General features: G+C 37.8%; 1 protein-coding gene across 1 annotated transcript; it reads right to left on the bottom strand.

Annotated features, from left to right (window-relative positions):
- Positions 1–7,130: 7,130 nt before the first annotated feature.
- On the bottom strand, positions 7,131–7,532 carry LOC117276297 (uncharacterized). Its single transcript, XM_033655658.1, has one exon. The coding sequence runs from the start codon at positions 7,530–7,532 to the stop codon at positions 7,131–7,133; it is 402 nt and encodes a 133-aa protein (XP_033511549.1).
- Between the last annotated feature and the right edge of the window lie 16,562 nt (positions 7,533–24,094).

Raw genomic sequence — 24,094 nt, 5'->3', positions numbered from 1 at the left:
TAATAAATGACATAACGTAGGTTTTCCAATTTTCATAATCGGATTCCGACCCCGATATCGAAAAGTCAATCCCCCGGTCAAACTTCCAAAAATTTGACTTTCACCATTTTAAGCCTAATTCCCCTACGGACCTCCAAATATTTTTTCCGGACACGCTCTTAAGTCCAAAATCACCATACGGAGCTATTGGAATCACAGAATTCAAATCCGAGGTCGTTTACACATAAGTCATCATCTGGTTAGCTTTTCCAACTTAAGTTTTTAATTATGAGACTAAGGTCTCATTTCACCCCGAAATCCTTCCGGACCCGAACCAACAAACCCGGTAAATCATAAAACAACTGTAAAGTACAAATTGAGCAGTAAATGGGGAAATGAGATTGTAATACTCAAAACAACCGGCCGGGTCGTTACAGTTAGATAAATATATAGAGATGTACAATATCCTTTTTTTCTACCGTTCATCTCTTTGATTACAAATCTAGTTGATAATTCATATCGATTATAATAATTTTATATGGTATTAGATTCAAACTCCTTCTCTTATTGCTTAATGGGGAATGTTGAGTCTCACATTCTTTGCTCTCATTTCTTCTCCAATTCATCTGCCCGACTACAAACCCAGTTGGTAATTCATATCGTTTGTCAGAATTTAATATGGTATCAGAGCCATACTCATTCCAATTTACTACATGATATGGAATGTTGAGTCCCGCATTGATGGGATGAGAATTTTGCCATTTTTCAAATACAATGCCGGAAAATGGCTAGTAAACACTATTCTACCTTAACGTGGGCCACAGACACTACTAAATGCCTATAATTTTGGTTACGACATTGGATTTGTCCAATCGCTTATAGCAGTGAAAAAATATCATTGTATAGCCGCTCTCAAAATAATTGCTGAAATGGTTTGAGATTGGAAGCAACCTGCTATCTATCGATAGGCGAGAATAGACTGCTATTGACTGCTTCGCCTATCTATTCTATTATGGCCGGCTTGGAGATATCAGAGGAAGACCATCATCTCTATCCGGGTACAATCATAGCTTCATTCATTCGTTGAACCTTGGGGATCACCATTAGTATTGAGGTCACTCACCTATGAATGAATGACCTCTCCATTTATTTTCAAGCTTGCTCTTCAAACCGGCCTATCACTCTCCTCTATGAAAAGGTTCTTCCGTAATCACTCATATATATATATATATATATATATATATATATATATATATATATATATATATATATACACACATACATACACACACATTCTGTTTGTTATATACAAAATTTATACACTTTTTCGACTACCGAATATAAATAATTTCTGACATGGGTTAAAAGTGATAATACCCCCGTTGGAGTCATGTACCTTATTTCAAGTCCAATATTACTAGTAAAGTAAGTTGACAAAAGTGAATTAAGGCCCAACTTCCACAATTGAACGGAATCAGAAAGTTTTGTAAGTTCACTGTTTAGCTTTGTTAGCGGGTATACAAACATTATGCATTGATTATACATATAATATACTTAGATTATACATATATTATACATTCGCCGGCTTCCTGAGCCGAGGGTCTATTGGAAACAACCTCTTTATCCTCACAAGGTAGGGGTAAGGTCCACGTATACACTACCCTCCCCAGACCCCATAGCATGGGATAATACTAGGCATGTTGTTGTTGTATACATTCGCCGATTTAGTGGTGATAAAATGATTAAAAAAAAATAGTTATCTGCCCATATTATACATTACAAAATGGATTGGATAATGAACTTTTTAAAAACGAATCAAATATGGATATGAACCATATTATCCACTTAGAAAATGGATAACCAACGTATAACTAATGTGTTTAACTTTTATATTTGTAAAACCTAAAATTGGGGGGTTTCTCAAGTTTAGGAGACTAAGAATTCTCCTAAAAATGATCTTATTCAAGAAGCCATGGATAATATTGATATTCATATTATTCGCTGGTTAACTCATTTTTTATCCGTATTAAATATGGGTCGGGTCGGGTCGGATAAGTTATTCATTTTTGCATTATCCGTTTTCGACTCGCCCATATTCGACCCAACCAGCCCGTTTGCCATATTCGCCCATATGGGTCGGGTTGGGTCGGATAAGCGATTGGGTGAGCCGCTATTTAAACTAATTTTTAAATTTTTTGTGTTTTGTTCTAAGAAATGCTGACAAATTAAACCTTTCTCTAAATGTAGAAAACTTTGCAAATTAATAAAGATGGCTATAAAAACAGAACTGGCATATATTGCATTGACACCAGTACACTTGATTTTAGTGGTATTATTAATACACACTTGAAAATGCAATACAACAACAGAAATAAATACGAGAAAATAAATACAAACATTACATTCTTTTTACTTCATTCACTCAATTCCCAATGTTAAGTTAATGAAAAAACAACTTTTTCAGCTAAGAAACACAAGCACAAGTAAGAAATCTTTAACAAAAAAGACATTGCAATATACATTTGAAAGAGTGTAGACAATAAAAAATCAGAATATGTTAATTGCTCAAAGTAAGGGCTGCCCCAAGCTTAGCTTGAACAACAATGGAGGTCGAAGTAGGAGAGAGAGAACATTCGAGAAGAAGAAGAGATGAAAAATGGGGTATGAAAATCTCTCTTATTATTAACTCTGTAATGAATATATATACACAGTAATAGGAAATTAACTAAATGTCTGGCCTAGCCAGTTTGCATCTAATTGACCACTTTACAACTAACTAGCCACACTACATAATACTAGCCACTTTACATAATTAGGCAATCTCAATACCCATCCCCTCAAGTTGGTGGTGTGGAAAACACTGCCAACTTGTGCAAAGTTACTGAATGCTTGACTCCTGTCAGGGCCTTTGTTAGGACCTCTGCAAGCTGGTCTGTAGTCCCCATATGATGTAGTGAAATCAAACCCTCATGTAGCTTGCTTCTCACAAAATGGCATTCGAATTCTATATGTTTGGTTTTCTCATGGAATACAGGATTCCTGGCTATGTGCATGGCAGACTGACTGTCACAAAATGCTGAAATGGGTTTGGGAAAAGATGTTGTGAGTTCTTCAAACAATCTACTGAGCCACACCATTTCTCCTACTACCTTCCTTAGGGCTCTATATTCTGCTTCTGCAGAGGACATAGAGATAGTGTCCTGCTTCTTGGACTTCCAACTGACTGGATTGCTGCCCATCAACACAAGATAACCACTCACAGATTTTATGGAGTCTGGGCATGCTGCCCAATCAGAGTCACAATAGGCTCTAATTGTGTAATCTTGATCCTTAGACAAGATAGTCTAAGGTAGGATCCCCCTTTAAGTATCTAAGAAGATAAAAGGCTACTTTTAGATGAGATTCTCTAAGGTCATCCATGAATTGGCTTAAGTGTTGTACACTGTAAGCTATATATAGTCTGGTGTTGGTGAGGAAATTGAACATCCCTATTAATTTTCTGTAGTAAGTGGGGTCAGTTAATGTTTCTCCTTCCTTAGCTTTAAGCTTCACAGCGGGGTCCAGTGGAGAGTTGAAGCTGATGTGATCCATGCACTGGTATTCTTTCAACAAGTCAAGAGTGAACTTTCTCTGGGATATTATTACACCATCATCTTTGTAGAGAACCTCCGGTCCCAAGAAATAATGTAGCCTCCCTAGATCCTTTATTTTGAAGCTATTGTTCAAAAATATTTTTAACTCTGTAATATCCATAGTGTCAGTTCCTGTAACTACAATATCATCAACATATACTGCTATATAAACATATGAGTGCTCAGTTTTCTTGTAAAATAAAGAATAGTCATACATTGAATGTGTATAACCCCTTGAGCATAAAGCCTCAGTTAGTTTAGCATACCAATGTCTGCTTGCCTGTTTCAGGCCATAAAGAGATTTGTTGAGTTTGTAAATCAAACCTGAGTTGTTTACTGCTAGGCCCTGTGGGACCTCCATGTATACTTTCTCATTTAGATATCCATGTAGGAATGAATTGTTTACATCCAATTGTGATATGTACCACCCTTTCTTGACAACTATGGCTATTAGGGACCTCACAGTTGTCATCTTAACTACTGGAAAGAATGTTTCTGTGTAATCAATTCCAGCTTGTTGGGTCTATTCCTTTACAGCCAACCTAGCTTTAAGTCTTTCTACACTACCATCTTCTTTATGTTTTATTTTATACACCCACTTATATCATATGGCTTTCTTCCCAGCAGGTAAGGGAACTAAGTCCCAAGTGTTGTTAGCATGTAATGCTTCAAACTCTTGGTTCATAGCTGTTTGCCAAGCAGGATTCATTGATGAGGGTTCACTGTCACTACAGATGTCTCTCACAAGACTTTGACTCTCAGGAATTAAGACACTAGAGGTTATAGGATGATTGTTAGAGAACAAGGCATTAAGAGAGAAAGGTGCAGCAGAGTTGCTGTGAGCAACAAATGGTGATGATCTTAGCTTAGGGAGTGAGAGTAGGTAGTCTTGTAAATATACATGTGTCCTATGTGGTCTTTGTGATTTCCTTAAGGCAACAGGTGTGTTAACAGACTGATAGGCTATTGGTGATGAAGTGTGGCTTAAGGATTGGGGTGTTTCAGGTTGTGGTAAAGGACTGTAGGAATTCATAGTGGGCTAACTGGTGTTGGACTCAAGGTGTTGGGATTGTCCATGTGTAACACTGGTTCCATTATCACTATCATAAGCAAGTTCAGTGCCTTTTTGAATATAATCAATGAGTGGAACAAAATTAAGAATAGAAGGAAATGAAGTGTTGTCAGGTGATATAGCAAAAGAAAACACATTCTCAATGAAGACAACATCCCTAGAAACATATATCTTCTTAGTGGCAAGACTTAAGATCTTGTACCCTTTGACACCATAGGGATAACCAATGAATATGTCTGGGGATGTTATAGGTTCAAATTTGTCTCTATGCACTTTTGGTACAGAAGGATAACATAGGCATCCAAAACTCCTCATGTGAGAGTATGTTGATTTTCTCATGTGAAGTAATTCAAATAGGGATTTAGGATGACTGTGGGAAGAGGGTAATCTATTTATGATGTAGGTTTCACACAAGATGCATTCACCCCAGTATTTTACAGGTAACTTTGATTAAAATAGGAGTGCCCTGGCAGTTTCTAGAAGATATTTGTATTTTTTTCTACTATCCCATTATGTTGAGGTGTGTAAGGGCAGGTCTTTTGGTGAATGATGCCTTTGGATTGGAAAAAAATACTTGCCTCTATACTGGTGAACTCCAAGCCATTGTCTGATCTGATTATTTTAACTTTTGTGTTAAACTGGGTTTCAACCTTAGAAATAAATGTTTTTATGACTTGTAAGGCATTACTTTTGCATGTGAGAAGGTTAGTCCAAGTGGACCTACTGTAATCATCCACCAGTGTAAGGAAGTACTTGTAGTTGTCATGTGTTGCCACATGATAAGGTCCCCATATGTCTATGTGTAGTAGCTGGAAGATTTTTGTAAAATAAATTGTTTTCTGGGAAAAGGTAGTCTGCCCTGCCTAGCCATTGGACAAATGGAACAAAGAAAGGGTTGCTTTGGAGGAAAGGAGATGGGGAAGAGGAAATCCCTCTCATTTTGTCAAAGGGTACATGCCCAAGTCTATTATGCCACAGAACATTTGCATCATGATCAGGTGATACACAAGAATTCAGACTAAGGTTTTTATTATTCAAACATGGACCATTTACAGGTGGATGAGATATACACTTATTTGTGGACAATGAACTATGTACAGATGAATCAATGTGACAATGTGAGTTGTGTGTGCAATGATCCTTATTACAAAGGAAATAAATTGAGTTGCTAACAACAGAACCTGAGTACTTGTTTCTCAGACATCTTGGGAAAAGAAGGTACAACCTATCACAAGCCTTACCAATATCCAGAGGTCTCTTCATTGAAGGGGCATGCAGAATACAAAGATTGTCAGTGAAGGCTACTATGCTTCTGGGATTAACACTGGTCAGACCATGAATAGAAAGTAGGTTGTATTTGAAAGAAGGTACAAACATTACTTTACGTAAAGTGATATCAGGCACAAGCGTTACACTACCAATTTCTGTTACTCTCACTTTATATCCATTTGGTAGGACAACTAGGAGTGGATAGGGTAATGTTATAATATTGGTTAATAGGGACTTATTGAAGGTCATGTGATTTGAGGCCCCTGAGTCTAATATCCAGGAATCAGTCTTGTTTTTGAGACAATGACACGATAATTTACCAAAATCTATAGAGGAAGTACAGAATATTATACCTGCAAAGTTCAAAGCCCCATTGATAAGATTGGTAGCACCTGCATTCTCTCCTCTATTCCCAGCTTGAAAGTGTTGGAGCAGATTCATGATTTGTCCATATTGCTCCTTTGACAGGCTGATGTTCTGGTCTTCATTCAAATCGTTTTCTTCTTATCCATTGTTGGATAACATGTCAGAAGACTGATTTACATATATATATTTGCCACTATTCTCTTTCCCTTGTTATAATTCTGGTTCCGATTGAATCCATGATTCTGGTTGAAGTTTTGGTTTGGATTTTGATTTTGATTGCGAGGGTATCCAGAACTCTCAGGGTAGCCTTGTAATTTGAAACATTTATCCTTAGTATGCCTTGGATTTCTACAGTAATCACATATAGGTCTTCCCCTTCCTTGTCCACCATAGTTGCTGTTGTTGGGCGAATAGTTGGTCCTATAAGTGTTGGACCTAGAACTAGCAGCATTCATAAAAGTTGATTCAATAAACAACTGAGTGTGTGGCTTGATTTCCCTCTACTTTTCATCTTGTATTAGGAGAGAAAAATCTTGAGCTAAGTTTGGTAATGGGTTCATCACGAGGATGCTTCCTCGAATCACAGTGTAGGTTTCATTCAACCCCATGAGGAATTATATTAGTCGCATGTCCTGTTCAACTTTATAGAAATTTTCCTTTGCACCATAGGTACAGTTGCAGCTGCATTGAGACCTTTTGCTCAAGGTTCTCAATTCTTCCGAGAGTTTCTTCAATTTGGTGTAGTAATTGGTAATATCAAGAGTTCTCTAAGATGTATCGTTTATTTTCTTTTGGATTTGGTACAGTCGAGCTCAATTTGTTTGCTCATACCGATCTTCTAGCTCAATCCACAACTCCATAGAATCATTTGCATATTCAACATTGTCTGCGATTTCCTTCGATAGGGAATTAAGAATCCATGAAGTCACCATCTCATCACATCGCTCCCATTGATGAAATTTGGGTGAGTGAGGGTCCGGACGCTTGCATTCACCATTTATAAACCCTAGCTTGTTTTTCACTGACAGGCCTCGCAACATACTACGCCTCCATGAACGATAACCAACACCACTGAGAGGAACCGAAACAAGCATATCATCGGGATTATCCGACGGGTGCAGATACAAGGGATCACCTAGATCGATTCCGGAATTTCTTGGAACTCCGACATGCACATCTGTGTTATCCACATCGCTCAAATCATCAACATCCATGAGCGATTGAGATTAATTGGGTGAGTATCACACTTTGGGAGAAAAATCCCCTTCTTAGACACTGAATTAGGGAAAAAATGAAACGGCTCTTAGAGATCGATCGAATTGGGGAATGGTCAAAATTAACGAACACAAAAGGGAAAAGTATAATCGAGAGATGATATATCGGAACGACTAGGCTCTGATACCATGTTAATTGCTCAAAGTAAGGGCTGGCCCAAGCTTAGCTTGAACAACAATGGAGGTCGAAGTAGGAGAGAGAGAGAGAGAGAGAGAGAGAGAGAGAGAGAGAGAGAGAACATTCGAGAAGAAGAAGAGATGAAAAATGGGAAATGAAAACCACTCTTATTATTAACTCTGTAATGAATATATATATATATATATATATATGAGAAATTAACTAAATGTTTGGCCTAGCCAGTTTGCATCTAACCGACCACTTTACAACTAACTAGCCACTTTACATAATACTAGCCACTTTACATAATTAGGCAATCTCAATAGGATGCTATGAGATTAATTGGTTGATGCTTACAAGAATGAGTCTAGGATAACGGATGGCCATTAATTGGTGCAGATAGAGGAAGGATGATAATAGGGAAACCGAAATGTTTTCTAACACCACTATGTAGCTTAAGTTGATGTAGGAGGTAAACACATTTTGGTCGTTTAAATGTCCAATTCCCACGTTCAAGGCAGCCATAATAAACCATTTAATAGGATCCTAATTAAATAGCCAATTTAATTTCCAATTCATACAAAACGAAGTATCATACATTTAGGTAGAATGTAAATTAACTAAAGTCCTAATTTATGAGTAATTGTTTTAAACATTTCGCAGGGAGGAATATAAAGAATGGAGAAAGAGGCATAAAGCATTTAAAGGATATTGTCATTCATTTTCTAAAGGATATTTTAGTAAAATAACTTCAACCAAAAGTCTTCACACTTATAATATAGTACTAGTCTTAGTGTACGCGCGTTGCACGTTTCTCTCGTGTCAAAATTTTAAAAATAACATAAAAAATATTCAAAAGATGTGTTTGCATTATAATATAAAAATTAATAAAAATCTACAAGTTTCAAAATGATAAATGTTAATCATATTCAGGAATTTGATCCACTTTAGTGGTTATTCCATCGGTTTATTATAATACTTACTTTATTGTACAAAAAAAGTCATAGGAACAACGTAAGATCGTTCAATTTTACCTAAGCACTTGCGTACGTGCATTGCATATATATATATATATATATATATATATATATATATATATTTCATGTTAGTTATTATAAAATTTGTGTCAGATAATTTACCAATAATTTAAAAAACCTATCCATATTCTACTCATTTTACCGGACGGCTAAAATTGTAATCTTATTCTATTCATACCTTAGTAATCACATAGTCTGAACTCAATTATTATTATTAAAAGTTCTTATAAATTCTTAGCTCGGTTGTTATATTATTTTACCTATGATTTCTTTCTACAGTAATTCTTGTACTCGAGACAATTACATATATACGTAGCTGTCCTATTCCTATTCCTTTGTACAGAATGTTGATCAATTTCTTTACCCAATAAAATAGATTTTACATTCAAAAAGGATTATCATTTGATTATTTCATAATATTTAGACAATAAAAATGGACAAAGAATTTGAGTATATTTCCAATTCTAAATCCTACTATTCAAAGGAAAAAAATGTCATAATTGTTCTTTAAAGTCGTCTAAACCCATGCCGGCCTCTTACCTCAAATATGAATTATCATTAATTCTTCCATATTCTTTTTATCAAAATTATGTTTCACTGCACTTTCTTTACGCGCCCTTTTAAATATTAGGCATAAAAATTGTAGGATCAGTTAGTTACTTTAATTTCATTACCAAAAACACTCATTAATTTATTATTTTTCCCATAGAATATACAGCCATAAAAATTAAAATTGAATAATTATAATTATATTACATATATAGTTCAAGTAAGAAAAATATTTATATGAAGTAAAATTTTAATTGACTTTAAATTCCTAAATTGTAAGATTTTCTACCTAATTCAAATAAAAAAAGATTTAATAATCAAACTTTAGTCGATTTTAAAGTACTAAATATTAGGATAATAATTAATGATTATTTTATCAAGTGTGAAGTTTATTTTTAAAGGGCAAAACAGACGAATGATATTTCGCTAAGGGCCTTCGTCCTGTTAAGTGTACACGCTTTGCATGTGTATCCCATGTAAAATAGATAAACTTTTTTTTAAAATAACATAAATAATACTCATATGTATCTCTCTTATAAAACAAAGATTAACAATAAAATTATAAGTTCCTGAAAATAATAGCTGTTAATCATATGTTTAGGGGTTTGTCTAGCGGTTCTTTCGTCTAGTGTTTTTCCTATTGGTTGCTTCATTGTACAAACCCGTTATAGTAGTTGTAACGACTCGTCCGATCGTTTTGAGTATTACAACCCCCCTCCCTTTACTGCTCAATTTGTGCTTTACAAGTGTTGTGTGACTTGCCGGGGTAATTGGTTCGGGTCCGGTGATGTATTGGAATGAATTGGAACACTTAGTTCCAAGATTTAAAGCTTAAGTTCAAATAGTGACCGGATGTCGACTTATGTGTAAACGACCCCGGAATGGAGTTTTGATGATTCCAATAGTTCTGTATGGTGATTTTGGACTTTGGAGCGTGTCCAGAATTTTTATTTTGAAATCCGTAGTGAAATTTGGCCTGAAATGGCGAAAGTTGAATTTTTGGGAAACTTGACCGGGGAGTTGACTTTTTGATATCGGGGTCGAAATCCAATTCTGAAAATTTTTATAGATCCGTTATGTCATTTATGATTTGTGTGCAAAATTTGAGGTCAATTGGACTTGATTTGATAGGTTTCGGCATCGAATGTAGAAGTTGGAAATTATTAAGTTCCTTAAGCTTGAATTGGGATATGACTCGTGGTTTGAGTGTTGTTTTATGTGATTTGAGGTTTTAAATAAGTTTGTATGATATTTTAGGACTTTTTAATGTATTTGGTTGAGGTCCCGAGGGCCTCGGGTGAGTTTTGGATGGTTAACGGATCAAGAATTGAAGTTGGGAGATTGCTGAAGTTGAGTTTGCTGATTTTTTTGGCTGATCTGGTTTTTTCCCTTCATCTGTCAAAAATCGAGGTCAAAATCGAGGCCAAAATCGAAGTCGAGGTCAAAATCGAGGTTGAGGTCAAAATTGAGGTCAAAATCGAGGGCAGCGCCTGGACAAAGACTTTAAGTTATAAAACAGGGGCTTTGTCCCATTTTCTATTTTTGACAAATTGGATCTTTGGGAGAGGCGATGTTTGAGAGATTTTCAACGAAAAATATTGGGGTAAGTGATTCTAACTCGGATTTGGTCAATATACATGAATATATCATTGTATTCATCATTTAATTAGTGTTTTAAGATGAAAATTTGGGAAAACTTTTATAAATCTCATAAAACAAATTTTTGAGATTTCGTTGTCGATTCTGAGTCGGATTTTAGTGAAACCAGTATGGTTGGACTCGTAATTTAATGGGTTGTCGGATTTTGTGAGTTTTGTCGAATTCCGAGACGTGGCCCCCACAGATAATTTTGGCTTAAATTTCGGATTTTGTTAGAAAATTTATATTTTCATATGGAATTTATACCTATAATTTGTATTGGATGAATCGAATTAATTATGACTAGATTTGAGCCGATCGGAGTCGTAAAATCGAGGAAAAAGGCATACTGTAACGACCCAACCGGTCGTCTTGACTTTTAGAACCTCGTTCCCCCAAACAAAACTCCATATATATGCTTATAATAAATTATGACTTGCGGGGATGGTTGGTTAGGGATTTGGGAGTGTTCGGGTTGAAATAGGAACACTTGGTTCCTTAAGTTGGCCTTAGAATGCTAAGTTTGACTTCGGTCAATATTTTGAGAAAACGACCCCGAAATCGAGATTTGCCAGTTCCAATAGCTCCGTATGGTGATTTTGGACTTAGGAGCATGTTCGGAATTTTATTTGGAAGTCCGTAGTTAAAATATGCTTGAAATGGCTAAAACAGGAATTTAAGTTTGGAGGTTTGACCGGGGAGTTGACTTTTTGATATCGGGGTCGGAATCCGGTTTCGAAATTTTTCATAGCTCCGTTATGTGTCATTTATGACTTGTGTGAAAAATTTAAGGCCAGTCGGACTTGATTTGATAGGTTTCGGTATCGAATGTAGAAGTTGGAAATCTTAAGTTTCATTAAGCTTGAATTGGAGGATGATTAGTGGTTTTAGCGTTGTTTGGTGTGAATTGAGGGCTTGACTAAGTTCGTATGATGTTTTGGGACTTGTTGGTACAATTGGTTGAGATCCCGAGGGGCTCAGGTGTGTTTCGGACGGCTAACGGATCACTTTTGGTTTTTGGGAGACTGTTGATAGCTGCTGGTATTTTTCTTCTGACTTCCTTATACGCGATCGCGTAGTGTGAATTGGGCAAAGGCGACTTTGTTATACGCGATTGCGTGAGATAGTCTGCTATCGCGTAGGCTTGTTTGAGGCTGTAATGTTTTTGTTCTTCGTGATCGCTTGAATAGGGATGCGATCGCGTAGGCGTGGGAATTTGGTATTCGCGACCGCGTGGAGGAGGCCGCGTTCGTGTTGAGTAAGCGGAGCAGCAGGGAAGGGCACGCGTTTGTGCTTCGCGATCGCGTGAAATGGTTTGCGATCGCGTGGGCCTGTAGGTTTGAACTTCGCGATCGCGTGGGCTTGTAGGTTTAAACTTCGCGATCGCGTGGCATTGTTTGCGATCATGTAGGCTTATTTTCTGGCCAGTAAAATTTGTGCTACGCGATCGCGTAGAAGAAATCACTAGGCAGAGAGTTTAAGTTCTGAAAATGGGACTTCGTCCCATTTCCATTTTTAACAATTTGGAGCTCGGATTTGGACGATTCTTGGGAGATTTTCAGCGAAAACTACAGGGTAAGTGTTCTTAACTCAATATTGGTTAAATTACCCGAATGCATCACTATTTTTATCATTTAATTGGTGAATTGAGTTGGAAAAGTTTGAAAACACTCTTGGATAGTTTTGAGAATTTGAGGGCCGAATGATTATCGGAATTTAGTGATTTTGGTATGGGTAGACTCGTGGTTGAGTGGGCGTTCATATTTTGTAAATTTCGTCAAATTCTGAGACATGGGCCCCACAGACAATTTTTGAATTAATTTCGGATTGTTATTGAAAAATATAGTATTTTCTTGTGGAATTGATTCCTATAATTTTTAGGGATTGTATCAAATTATTTTGGCTAGATCCGAGCCAGACAGAGTTGGATAATCGTGGAAAAGGTCTTCTAGTAGATTAAATTGGATCAAATTGAGGTAAGTCTCTTGTCTAATCTTGTGAGGGGGAAATTACCCCATGGGTGATTAAATTAATAATTGTTGCTAATTGTGGGGGTTACGTATGCACGAGGTGACGAGAGCTCGTGCGTGGCTACTATTAATGCTGAAGTTCGGGTAGTTTAGGACACAAAGCATGAATTACTTGTGCAAATTATATTCTTTGTTTAATTAATATATATTGTGAATTGTTAGGTAAAAATAGTAAAAGATAAAAATCTCATATGCTTAAATTTTCTGTTTAAATTAATTATTGTTAAGAGAAATTGTTCATCCTCCCGAATTTATCTTATAATGAATATACTCTCCTTCTGGAGGTACATAAGAAAATGTCCTCCTTTCTTGTGGAGCGGGCCGAACGCCTCGACAAGATATATGCATCTATGGATCGTGCCGCACGTCCCTCGGCAGTGTACACGACACTCTGGATCGGGCCGTACGACCTCGGTAGAAATCGTGCCTAATAATAAAAATTAAATGATACTTTGCTATTTTTAATTACAGCTTGTGGATTTAATTAATAGATTGAGAATTGTTGCATTTGAAGGATTTGATTGATAAATTGAAAACTATTGGAAATCTAAAGAATTAATTATCTCCGCTTGTTAAGGAAATTATGATTATTCCTATAAGTGAGGCCAATTGATAAATTGGAAATTTATTGGAATTGAAGGAATTTAATTACTTCTGCTGGTTCAATAAAACTATTGTTAACTCTGTGAATCACGTTGATATAAATATTTCTATTTTCATGATTAGGCTTGAGACTTACTGGGCACACGTTGTTTTCATACTCATACTGCACTTGCTGCATATTTTATTGTGCAGGTACATATATGTTTAGCGGCCTTGTGGGCGCAGAGGTGTGGTTTATAATTGTGGGGACATAGGTGAGCTGCATTATGTATTACGATTCGCAGCTAACAGAGTCTCCTTTAGAGTTATTATATTTTCCTGTCTAATTTGTATTCTGGACATATGTTGTACTTTATTTTAATTCCCTAGTAAATGCTCATGCACTTGTGACACCGGGTTTTGGGAGTGATTGTGAATTGTTTAGAAATTTAGTTGCTAAAAATATTTATCATTTACTCTATGAGTTCTATCTTTATTGTTTCATTGAATAAATTTTGATTTTAAAAAACAAAAATACTAAAATGGATAATTAAGTCAATTGATTATGGTTGGCTTGCCTGACAGTGGTGTCCGGCGCCATCATGGCCTTAATGGATTTTGGGTCGTGACAATATGGTATCAGAGCACTAGGTTCACTTAGGTCTCACGAGTCATGAGCAAGTCTAGTAGAATCTTGCGGATCGGTACGAAGACGTTTGTACTTATCTTCGAGATGCTACAAGGCTATTAGGAATACTTCCTTTTTTGATTCCTCATCATGCGATTCGATTACTTTGAGGCTTATGCCTTCATTTCCTTTCTATTCAATCTTATGTGACGTGAAGTGCTTGTTATAAATTGGGGATCGAGGAAATTTTTAATGGTACTACAGATGTAGTGCAAGATGCTTCTCCATGTGTAATTAATTAGGCTATTGTCGTCGCCTTGCGGGAGGCCGCTCTGTCGTTTCAAGTTAAGTATTAGTGGTACCTAATGTTTTGAGATTTGGCGTTGATTGTTATGACGATTCGTGCGTTGTTATCACACAGTGTTTATGTAATGGTAAAATGCCTGTCTATATGTCACGGCAGTTAACGACTTGGAAGAAGGTTTTTCTCAGTACATGATTCAGAGGTTCCATGTTTTAATTCCAGCGGAGAAAAGGCAACCAGACTATGAATGTTCAGGTTTGGGGTTGATGGAGTAACGAAGCTTAATATTTTTGAGCGTGGTAGAGTTCTCAATTGTGATGTAATATCATCGCCTTGTTAAATACGTTAAGGTTCACCGGCGTTACTATTCTCTTTAACTTGCCTTCACAGCGGGGTGCTAAGAATTGGTGTAAGGGAAGAAGTTGTTAGAGATCATGGTGTGCAGTTGTTCAGGATCGAGGCAATGTTCCTAGTATTGATGGCTCGAGAAGGATGATCCTCGGAAAGGTTTAAAGTTGGTAATGATATATTGGTTCAAGTACTACATAGACGGGTTTTGAGTTAAGGCCACAACTGGGCAGCAAAGGATGAGGAAGGATATGTTGAAGGTGTCTTGTGGTGGTTAGGTTCCGAGAAGGGAAAGTGTAAGAAAAAAGAATTCGAGTAGTTGCTTAAAGGAAAAGGTTTGACCAAAGTGGGAGAGTGGCAAGGTAGCACATGGGTTACGTGGTAGGATAATTACACGTCATGAGAAAAGTTTAGAGTGAATTGGGATTCATGATGGACAGTGACTAGGTTTACGAACTTAAGTTATAATATTAGCTACTATATCGAGGAAGATTGGGCGTGACAGGAGGGAGTTTCTTAATATGTAGTGGGATGCAACATGACTTTGGATTGGAATGTATCGTTGCACCTTTAGTTGATGTCAACAGGGAGTGAACGGACTTGTACAACTGGTGAACGAGCATAGGCTCAGGATGGATTGTTGGTTTTGTTGTAATAATACTCGGTGCAACATTGTTGGAGGATGTCAGCATGGAATTTTCACAGGTGGGATATGTCCTGTGACCGGGTTAGCAGTCGTGTGGTGTTGACGAAGCTTCTGTGAAGAATTTTACTGGCTACCCAGTAAGAGATTTAATATGTAAATATGGCTAGTGGTTTGGAGTGTTTATTAAAAGTTAATAGAAGGATTCCGAGAAAATTTGGCGAGTTGCGTGTGCAGAATCATGTTAACAACGAAGAAAGAATCTCGATGGATTCCAGAATTTTGTAATTGTATCTTAAAGCTAAGTGGGAGATCCCCACCATCTACAATTGGATTGTATGGTTGTCTATTTGTAAGGTTTCTGGTTATCGGTGTATTGGCGGGTCATTACGACTAAGAAAAGAAAACATCGGTGGTAATTTGAGCAAAGGATTTGAGGAATGTGTGCCATATTTTGCCTCATCGATTCATGTTCAGGCTTTGGGAAGACTCAGAGTTTATGCTTCGTGTAGATGTAATGCATAGGTAAAGTGATACAGTCAGGTGTTTCCTTGAGAAAGTGTCCATGTGCTAGCAGGGCCTTGGAGTTGATCATGTTTGGGAACAAGTCAGAGCAAGTCACTCTTGATAACGGTCTTAGAGGGTTCAAAAATTTAAAGTACGGTGCCTAAGGATCCCGAGTCCGTAGTATGGTTGAGTATCGAGCTTTTGTAGTAGTTTATGAAACGGGGTTTGGAGTACTCTGCGTTATCTTCCGGTTGTGGTGTAGCATATGAAAAACGAAAGAAAATAACTTCGGATTCGTAAAAGAAGCATCTGAATGGGTATACCAGTTGAAGATGTAAAGGTGCGCACAAGGAGGGGCATGTGATGATTCGTGGGTTTTGAAATAGCGTGGTCTCGTGAAATAAGGATGAGTGCATATTTGAGTTCGTGATATAACGAATGAAGCTATTATTATTTCTAAGGCAAGTGGAGAATAAATTGAGAAAATACGGGTCGACTAACAATGGTTGAATTGGCATGATGGTGGAAATGATCAGTTCCTTCAGCGCATGGAGTTATGCATGTGATTTGTGGCAGTACGTGCGAGGCTTGACGGCCGCCGTAACTAATTTTATTTGGAGGAATTTGAGTATTATGGCATGTTATGTATAGTGGGATCCCAGAAGAGTTATGGTGGTTTAAATCACTACTTGAGGCCGGTATTTTCTGTGGATATGAGAATTCAGTCATGAGTTGCAATGGTTCTCTCGAAATGAGTTAAGTTGAAGTTTGCTATATGATGAAGTGTTTACCCTATTAGTGGTTCAGGAGTTATGATGGAATTCTTGTACTCCTACGTATTTGCGTGATTAAGTGCACTAAGTAGCATGGGATTCTAAAGTTGAGGATTCAAGATTTTTGGGTCGGTTTTAACAAGGATGCCATGAGCTCGGATGAGCAGGAAAAGGAATTTCTACACATTCCTCAACACATTGTTAAAACCGACCCAACACATTGACAAATTTCTATTAGTTGTTGACTCGGCAATTGGTTATGATCTGAATTTCTACACATTTCTTCCATCGTGGAAGCATTTCAAGAGTTGGAACAGGACTTATATGTATCATGAGGTGTGTTGTGAATATCAGATTCGTGGAATCTTAGCTATTGTTATCGGAGGATGTTATTATGGTCATGTGAATGATGCAGTGCATGGTCTAAATTCAACAAAGGTATGCAATCCTGTATTGGTGCATCATGTAGTGATTGATACGGTGTTCATAGGTTGGAAACAGGCATGGTGGAGGATTTTGGTTGTTAGAATTGGGCTCTAAGGCTTATTTGCCTAAATAAAGGGGAAAATCTTCATATTGGCTCGAGTTAATGTGCTAAACTGGGTGTGATAGCACGAGTAGGTGCACGAAGTGTCAAACAGTGATTTTGGATAACTCCGGAACACTCCTTAGCACGTTCAAGGAAGAACGTATATTCAAGTGCGAGAGAATGTAACGACCCAATCGGTCGTCTTGACTTTTAAAACCCCGTTCCCCTAAATAAAACTCCCTATATGTGCTTATAATAAATTATGACTTGCGGGGATGGTTGGTTCAGGATTTGGGAGTGTTCGGGTTGAAATAGGAACACTTGGTTCCTTAAGTTGGCCTTAGAATGCTAAGTTTGACTTCGGTCAACATTTTGAAAAAACGACTCCAGAATCGGGATTTGACGGTTCCAATAGCTTTGTATGGTGATTTTGGACTTAGGAGCGTGTTCGAAATTTTATTTGGAAGCCGTAGTTGAAATATGCTTGAAATGGCTAAAACAAAAATTTAAGTTTGGAAGTTTGACCGGGGAGTTGACTTTTTGATATCGGGGTCAGAATCCAGTTCCAAAAATTTTCATAGCTCCGTTATGTCATTTATGATTTGTGTGAAAAATTTGAGGTCAATCGGACTTGATTTGATAAGTTTCGGTACCTAATGTAGAAGTTGGAAATCTTAAGTTTCATTAAGCTTGAATTGGAGGATGATTCGTGATTTTAGCATTGTTTGGTGTGAATTGAGGGTTCGACTAAATTCGTATGATGTTTTGGGACTTGTTGGTATAATTGGCTAACAGATCACTTTTGGCTTTTGGGAGACTGCTGATAGCTGCTTGTATTTTTCTTCCGATTTCCTTATATGCGATCGCATAAGTTGGTCTGCGATCGTGTAGTGTAAATTGGGCAGAGGCGACTTTGTTCTACGCGATCGCGTGAGATAGTCTGCTATCGCATAGGCTTGTTTGAGGCAGTGATGTTTTTGTTCTTCGCGATCGCGTGAATAGGGATGCGATCGCGTAGGCATGGGAATTTGGTATTCGCGACCGCGTGGAGGAGGTCACGTTCGCGTTGAGTAAGCGGAGGAGTAGGGAAGGCCACGCGTTTGTTCTTCGCGATCGTGTGGCATTATTTGCGATCACGTAGGGTTATTTTCTGGGCAGTAAGATATGTGCTACACGATCACGTGAAATGGTTTGCGATCACATGGGCCTGTAGTTTGGAACTTCGCGATTGCGTGGCATTGTTTGCGATCCCGTAGGGTTATTTTCTGGGCAGTAAAATTTGTGCTACGCAATCGCGTGAGGAAGTTCGCGATCGCATAGAAGTAATCACAGGGCAAAGAGTTTAAATTCTGAATTTTCCATTTTTAATGATTTGGAGCTCGGATTTGGACGAGTTTTGGGAGATTTTCAGAGAAAACGACGGGGTAAGTGTTCTTAACTCAATATTGGTTAAGTTACCCGAATCCATCACTGTTTTTATCATTTAATTGGTGAATTAAGTTGAAAAAGTTTGAAAACCCTCTTGGATTGATTTGAGGATTTGAGGGCCGAATTGTTATCGGAATTTAGTGATTTTGGTATGGGTAGACTCGTGGTTGAGTGGGCGTTCATATTTAGTAACTCTCGTCGGATTCCGAGATGTGGGCCCCACGGAGGAATTTTGAATTAATTTCGGATTGTTATTGAAAAATGTAGTATTTTCTTATGGAATTGATTCCTATAATTTTTAGTGATTGTATCGAATTATTTTGGCTAGATCCGAGCCAGACAGAGTTGGGTAATCGTGGAAAAAGTCTTCTAGTGGATTAAATTGGAGCAAATTGAGGTAAGTCTCTTGTCTAATCTTGTGAGGGAGGAATTACCTCATAGGTGATTAAATTAATAATTGTTGCTAATTGTGGGGTCTACATATGCACGAGGTGACGAGAGTCCGTGCGTAGCTACTATTAATGCTAAAGTCCGGGTAGTTTAGGATACAAAGCATGAATTACTTGTGTAAATTGTATTCTTCGTTTAATTAATATATATTGTGAATTGTTAGGTAAAAATAGTAAAAGATGAAAATCTCATGTGCTTAAAATTTCTGTTTAAATTAATTATTGTTAAGAGAAACTGTTCATCCTCCTGAATTTATCTTATAATGAATATACTCTCCTTCCAGGGGTACATAAGAAAATGTCCTCCTTTCTTGTGGAGCGGGCAGAACGTCTCGGCAGGATAAATGTATCTATGGATCATGCCGCACGTCCCTCGGCAGTGTACACGACACTCTGGATCGGGCCGTATGACCTCGGCAGAAATCGTGCCTAATAATAATAATTACACCAAACTTTGCTATTTTTAATTGTAGCTTGTGGATTTAATTAATAGATTGAGAATTGTTGCATTTAAAGGAATTTGATTGATAAATTGGAAATCTAAAGAATTAATTATCTCCGCTTGTTAAGGAAATTATGATTATTCCTGTAAGTGAGGCTAATTTATAAATTGAAAATTTATTGGAATTGAAGGAATTTAATTACTTATGCTGGTTTAATAAAATTATTGTTAACTCTGTGAATCACGTTGATATAAATATTTCTATTTTCATGATTATGTAATATTATTGACCCATAGTGAGTGTCAAAGTCGGTCATCTCGTCTCTACCTCTTCTAGATTAGGCTTGATACTTACTGGGTACACGTTATTTTCGTACTCATACTGCACTTGCTCACATTTTATTGTGCAGGTACATATATGTTTAGCGGCCTTGTGGGCGTAGAGGTGTGGTTAATAATTGTGGGGACATAGGTGAGCTGCATTCTGTATTACGATCTGCAGCTAACAGAGTCTCCTTCAGAGTTATTATATAATCCTGTCTAATTTGTATTCTGGACAGAAGCTGTACTTTATTTTAATTCCCTAGTAAATGCTCATGCCTTTGTGACACCGGGTTTTGGGAATGGTTGTGAATAGTTTAGAAATTTAGTTGCTAAAAATATTTATCATTTACTCTATGAGTTCTATCTTTATTGTTTCATTGAAGAAATTTTGATTTCAAAAAAAATAATAAAATGGGTAATTAAGTCAATTGATTATGGTTGGCTTGCCTGACAGTGGTGTCCGACGCCATCACGGCCTTAATGAATTTTGGGTCGTGACACATACTACTTGATTAATTGAGCGTGGTTTGTGGTAAGTGACTTGTCTAACCTTGTGTGGGGGAAATTCCCCTTAGGATTGGTATTAATATGAAAAAATTGATGTGTTGAAAGTCGTGTACACGAGTATAATGACCCAACCGGTCGTTTTGAGCATTTGTACCTCGCTCGGTTGTTTGAGAGAATGAGTAGCTCCATATGATGTATTATGACTTGTGTGAATCATCGGTTTTGGTTTTCAGGTTATTTGGAAATGATTTAGAAGAATGATTCTCTACTAAAAGCATTAAATTTAAAGGTTTGACCATGTTAGACTTTTCAGTATTTGACTTCGGATTTGATTTTTGATGGTTCTGTTAGCTCCGTTGGGTGATTTTGGACTTAGGAGCTTGTCCGGATCGTGATTTGGAGGCCCGTAGTAGAATTTGGCTTGAAATGGCGAAAGTTAGAATTTTGGAAAGTTTGACCAGAAGTGGATTTTTTATATCGAGGTCGGATTTCGATTCCGGAAGTTGGAGTAGGTCTGTAATGTCAAATACGACTTGTGTGCAAAATTTGAGGTCAATCGGACGTGATTTGGTAGGTTTCGACATCGGTTGTGGAAGTTTGAAGTCTCAAGTTCATCAATTTCTGAATTGAGGCATGATTCGTCGTTTCGATGTTGTTATGTGTGCTTTGAGGCCTCGAGTAGGTCCGTGCTATGTTATGGGACTTGTTGGTATGTTTGGACGTGGTCCCAAGGGGCTCGGGCGTGTTTGGGTCTATTTTAGAGCATTTTGGAAATTTTGGCTAAGGTTCATTGCTGCTGGTTCTGGTGTAACCGCACCTGCGGCTGGTTTGCGCAGGTGCGATGGTCGCAGAAGAGACGGTGGAGCCGCAGAAGTGGCGGGTGGCACAGAAGCGAAGGTAGTTGGCACACCTTCGAGTGCGCAGAAGCGAGGGTTATCCACAAGTGCGGAGGGGCCAGTCTCCATGGGCTTCGCATATGCGAGGCATCATCCGCATAAGCGGAGGTCGCAAATGCAACATTTTAACCACAAATGCGGAATACTGGGCAGAGTTATAAAAATCGAGGTTTTGGTTCTTTCTTCATATTTTTAGATGTGGGACTCGGATTGAGGTGATTGTTGAAGAAAACTTCATCACAAGGATTGGGGTGAGTATTGTCTACTCAGTTTTGATCATATTTCATGAATCTATCTTCATTTTTGTCAATTGGTTGATGAATTTTAAAGAGAAATTGGAGGGGGGGGGGGGTTGGCCTAAAGTTTTATAATATAGATTTTTGAGTTTTGAACATTGAATTGGAGTCCGAATTAAGTGAAACTAGTATGGTTGGACTCGTAATTGAATGAGTTGTCGGATTTTGTGAGTTTTGTCGGGTTCCGAGGTGCAGGCCTAGGTTGGGCTTTTGGGCCGATTTTGGGCTTTGATTCAAGATTTGATCTTTTACGATCGGGATTGTTCCTTTAGCATTTTTAATATATTTGAATTGTTGTTGGTCAATTTCGAGCCATTCAGAGGTCGGAACGCACAGGGTGGCATCTTCGGAGCATCGTTTGGCTTGCTCAGCATTGATATTGTCTTGTTTGAGGTAAGTAACTCTTCTAATCTTAGTGCTGAGGGTATGAAACCCCGAAATACGTGTTATGTGATTTATGTTGAGGTGACGCACATGCTAGGTGACAGGCGTGTGGGCGTGCACCCTGTCAATTGATACTCTGTTGTTCCCATGGCACTGTATAGTGGTCCTACTTGTTGATATCCATATTTTCATCATGTGATAAAGTAGTTAAGCTATCAATCATGCTAAATATCATGTTTAGGCTTTATGCTGATATTGCTAGGACACATAATGGTCGTTTCTTGCTGTAATCTCACTGATTTCATTGATATATTGTACTCAGTCATATTCATGCGCTCATATCATATCTCAGTCTCAGTTGTTGTTTATTGATACATCATATCATTGTTGTCGGGCTAGTTTCATGGCATTGTGATCCCGTGAGTGAGACTAGAGAGATTGATGACTGAGTGAGGCAAAGGGCCTGAGTGAGAGTGATGTTTTGGGATCGGGTTGCACGCCGCAACATATGATATCGATTATATTTTATATGGATCGGGTTGCATGCCGCAACAAGCCTTCTGGCTTATATATATATATATATATATATATATATATATATATATATATATATATATATATATTATTGGATTGGGTTGTACGCCACAACAATATTGGATCGGGTTGTGCGCCGTAACAATATTGGATCGGGCTGCACGCCGCAACAATATAGCGCTTGTGATGAAGGAGCCCCTCCGGAGTATGTACACCCCTAGTGAGCGCAGTCGACTATATATATATATGGATCAGGTTGCACGCCGCAACGGGCCTTATGGTCATATATGGATCGGGTTGCACGCTGCAGCAGGTATTGTAAAGCATTGAGTGATTGAGTGTGCTGAGCTTTGAGCATAGTAAGAGAGAATGCGAGACAGTGAGATTGAGTACTTTGAGTGTGTGAGTACATGAGTTTGTCTCTGAGATACATTGCATTGACATGCACATATGACATACAGGCATAGAGATGTATTTTTTCTCATGTTGTACGGTATCACATCATTCATGATTTCTCACACATGTTGACAGATGGGCATTGTGATGCATTTATTTTACGCTGGTTATCTGGAAAGAAAATGAAGTATCTTATTTATTATGCAAATGATTTTGGTAAAATTATTATTTTTAAACTTATTCATATTTTTGGTAACTTTGGTAAACAATTTGGGTTTCATTGAAGTACTTGAAAGGCAGAACTATTTTCAGAAATCATGTTTTTGTTGAGCATTTGATTGTTGAGTCACTTAAGATATTACTTGTTTTATGTTGTTATGAACTATTGCTGGTCATTGAAGTTGGGACCTGACCTTGGTACAAGCTCGTCACTACTTTCAACCTAAGGTTAGGTTTGTTACTTATTAAGTACATGGGGTTGGTTGTACTCATACCACGCTTCTACACCTTGCGTGCAGATGTTGGATGTTGATGTTGCTGTGTTCAATGGGAGCTGGATTGAAGATGTACTTGCATCCCGGTTGCAGCTGCCTCTTGTTCGTGGTAACTTTAGATCTGTAAAATTCTGTTTATGTACTTTTCAGACAGACTATGTATTTATTTCATTTTCGCTTTGTAAACTCTATTCTTAGAAGCTCATGATTTGTACTACCAGTTCTTGGGGAATGTATAAGATTCAGATATTTCTTTACTTAATCGCTTTATTAATTGTTATTGGAATTGGTTAGAGGTTAATTGGCTTACCTAGCGGGTTGGGTTAGGTACCATCACGACTAGTGGATTTGGGGCTGTGACAGATTGGTATCAAAGCTCTAGGTTCATAGGTTCTACAAGTCATGAGCAAGTGTCTAGTAGAGTCTTGCGGATCGGTATGATGACGTCCATACCTATCTTCGAGAGGTTACGAGACATTTGGGATATACTTCCCATCTTTCTTTCCTTATCGTGCGACATTGATTCAGCTTGAAGCATAACCCTTTGAATTCCTTCCACGCATTCATGTGCGCACATGAGCACTCGATATCAGCTGTGCATCGATGACTTATGATTCCATGGAAGAGGTGCGAGATATGATTTCGGTATGCTGATGATGGGCCAGT

Source organism: Nicotiana tomentosiformis, chromosome 5 (assembly GCF_000390325.3).
Source record: "Nicotiana tomentosiformis chromosome 5, ASM39032v3, whole genome shotgun sequence".
Lineage (NCBI taxonomy): Eukaryota > Viridiplantae > Streptophyta > Magnoliopsida > Solanales > Solanaceae > Nicotiana > Nicotiana tomentosiformis.
The sequence above is the reverse complement of the archived record's forward strand: the minus strand, read 5'-3'. Positions and strand labels throughout refer to the sequence as shown.

Excerpts from the sequence above, each read along its gene's own strand:
- LOC117276297 (XM_033655658.1), bottom strand. The coding sequence starts at position 7,532 with ATGGATGTTGATGATTTGAGCGATGTGGATAACACAGATGTGCATGTC.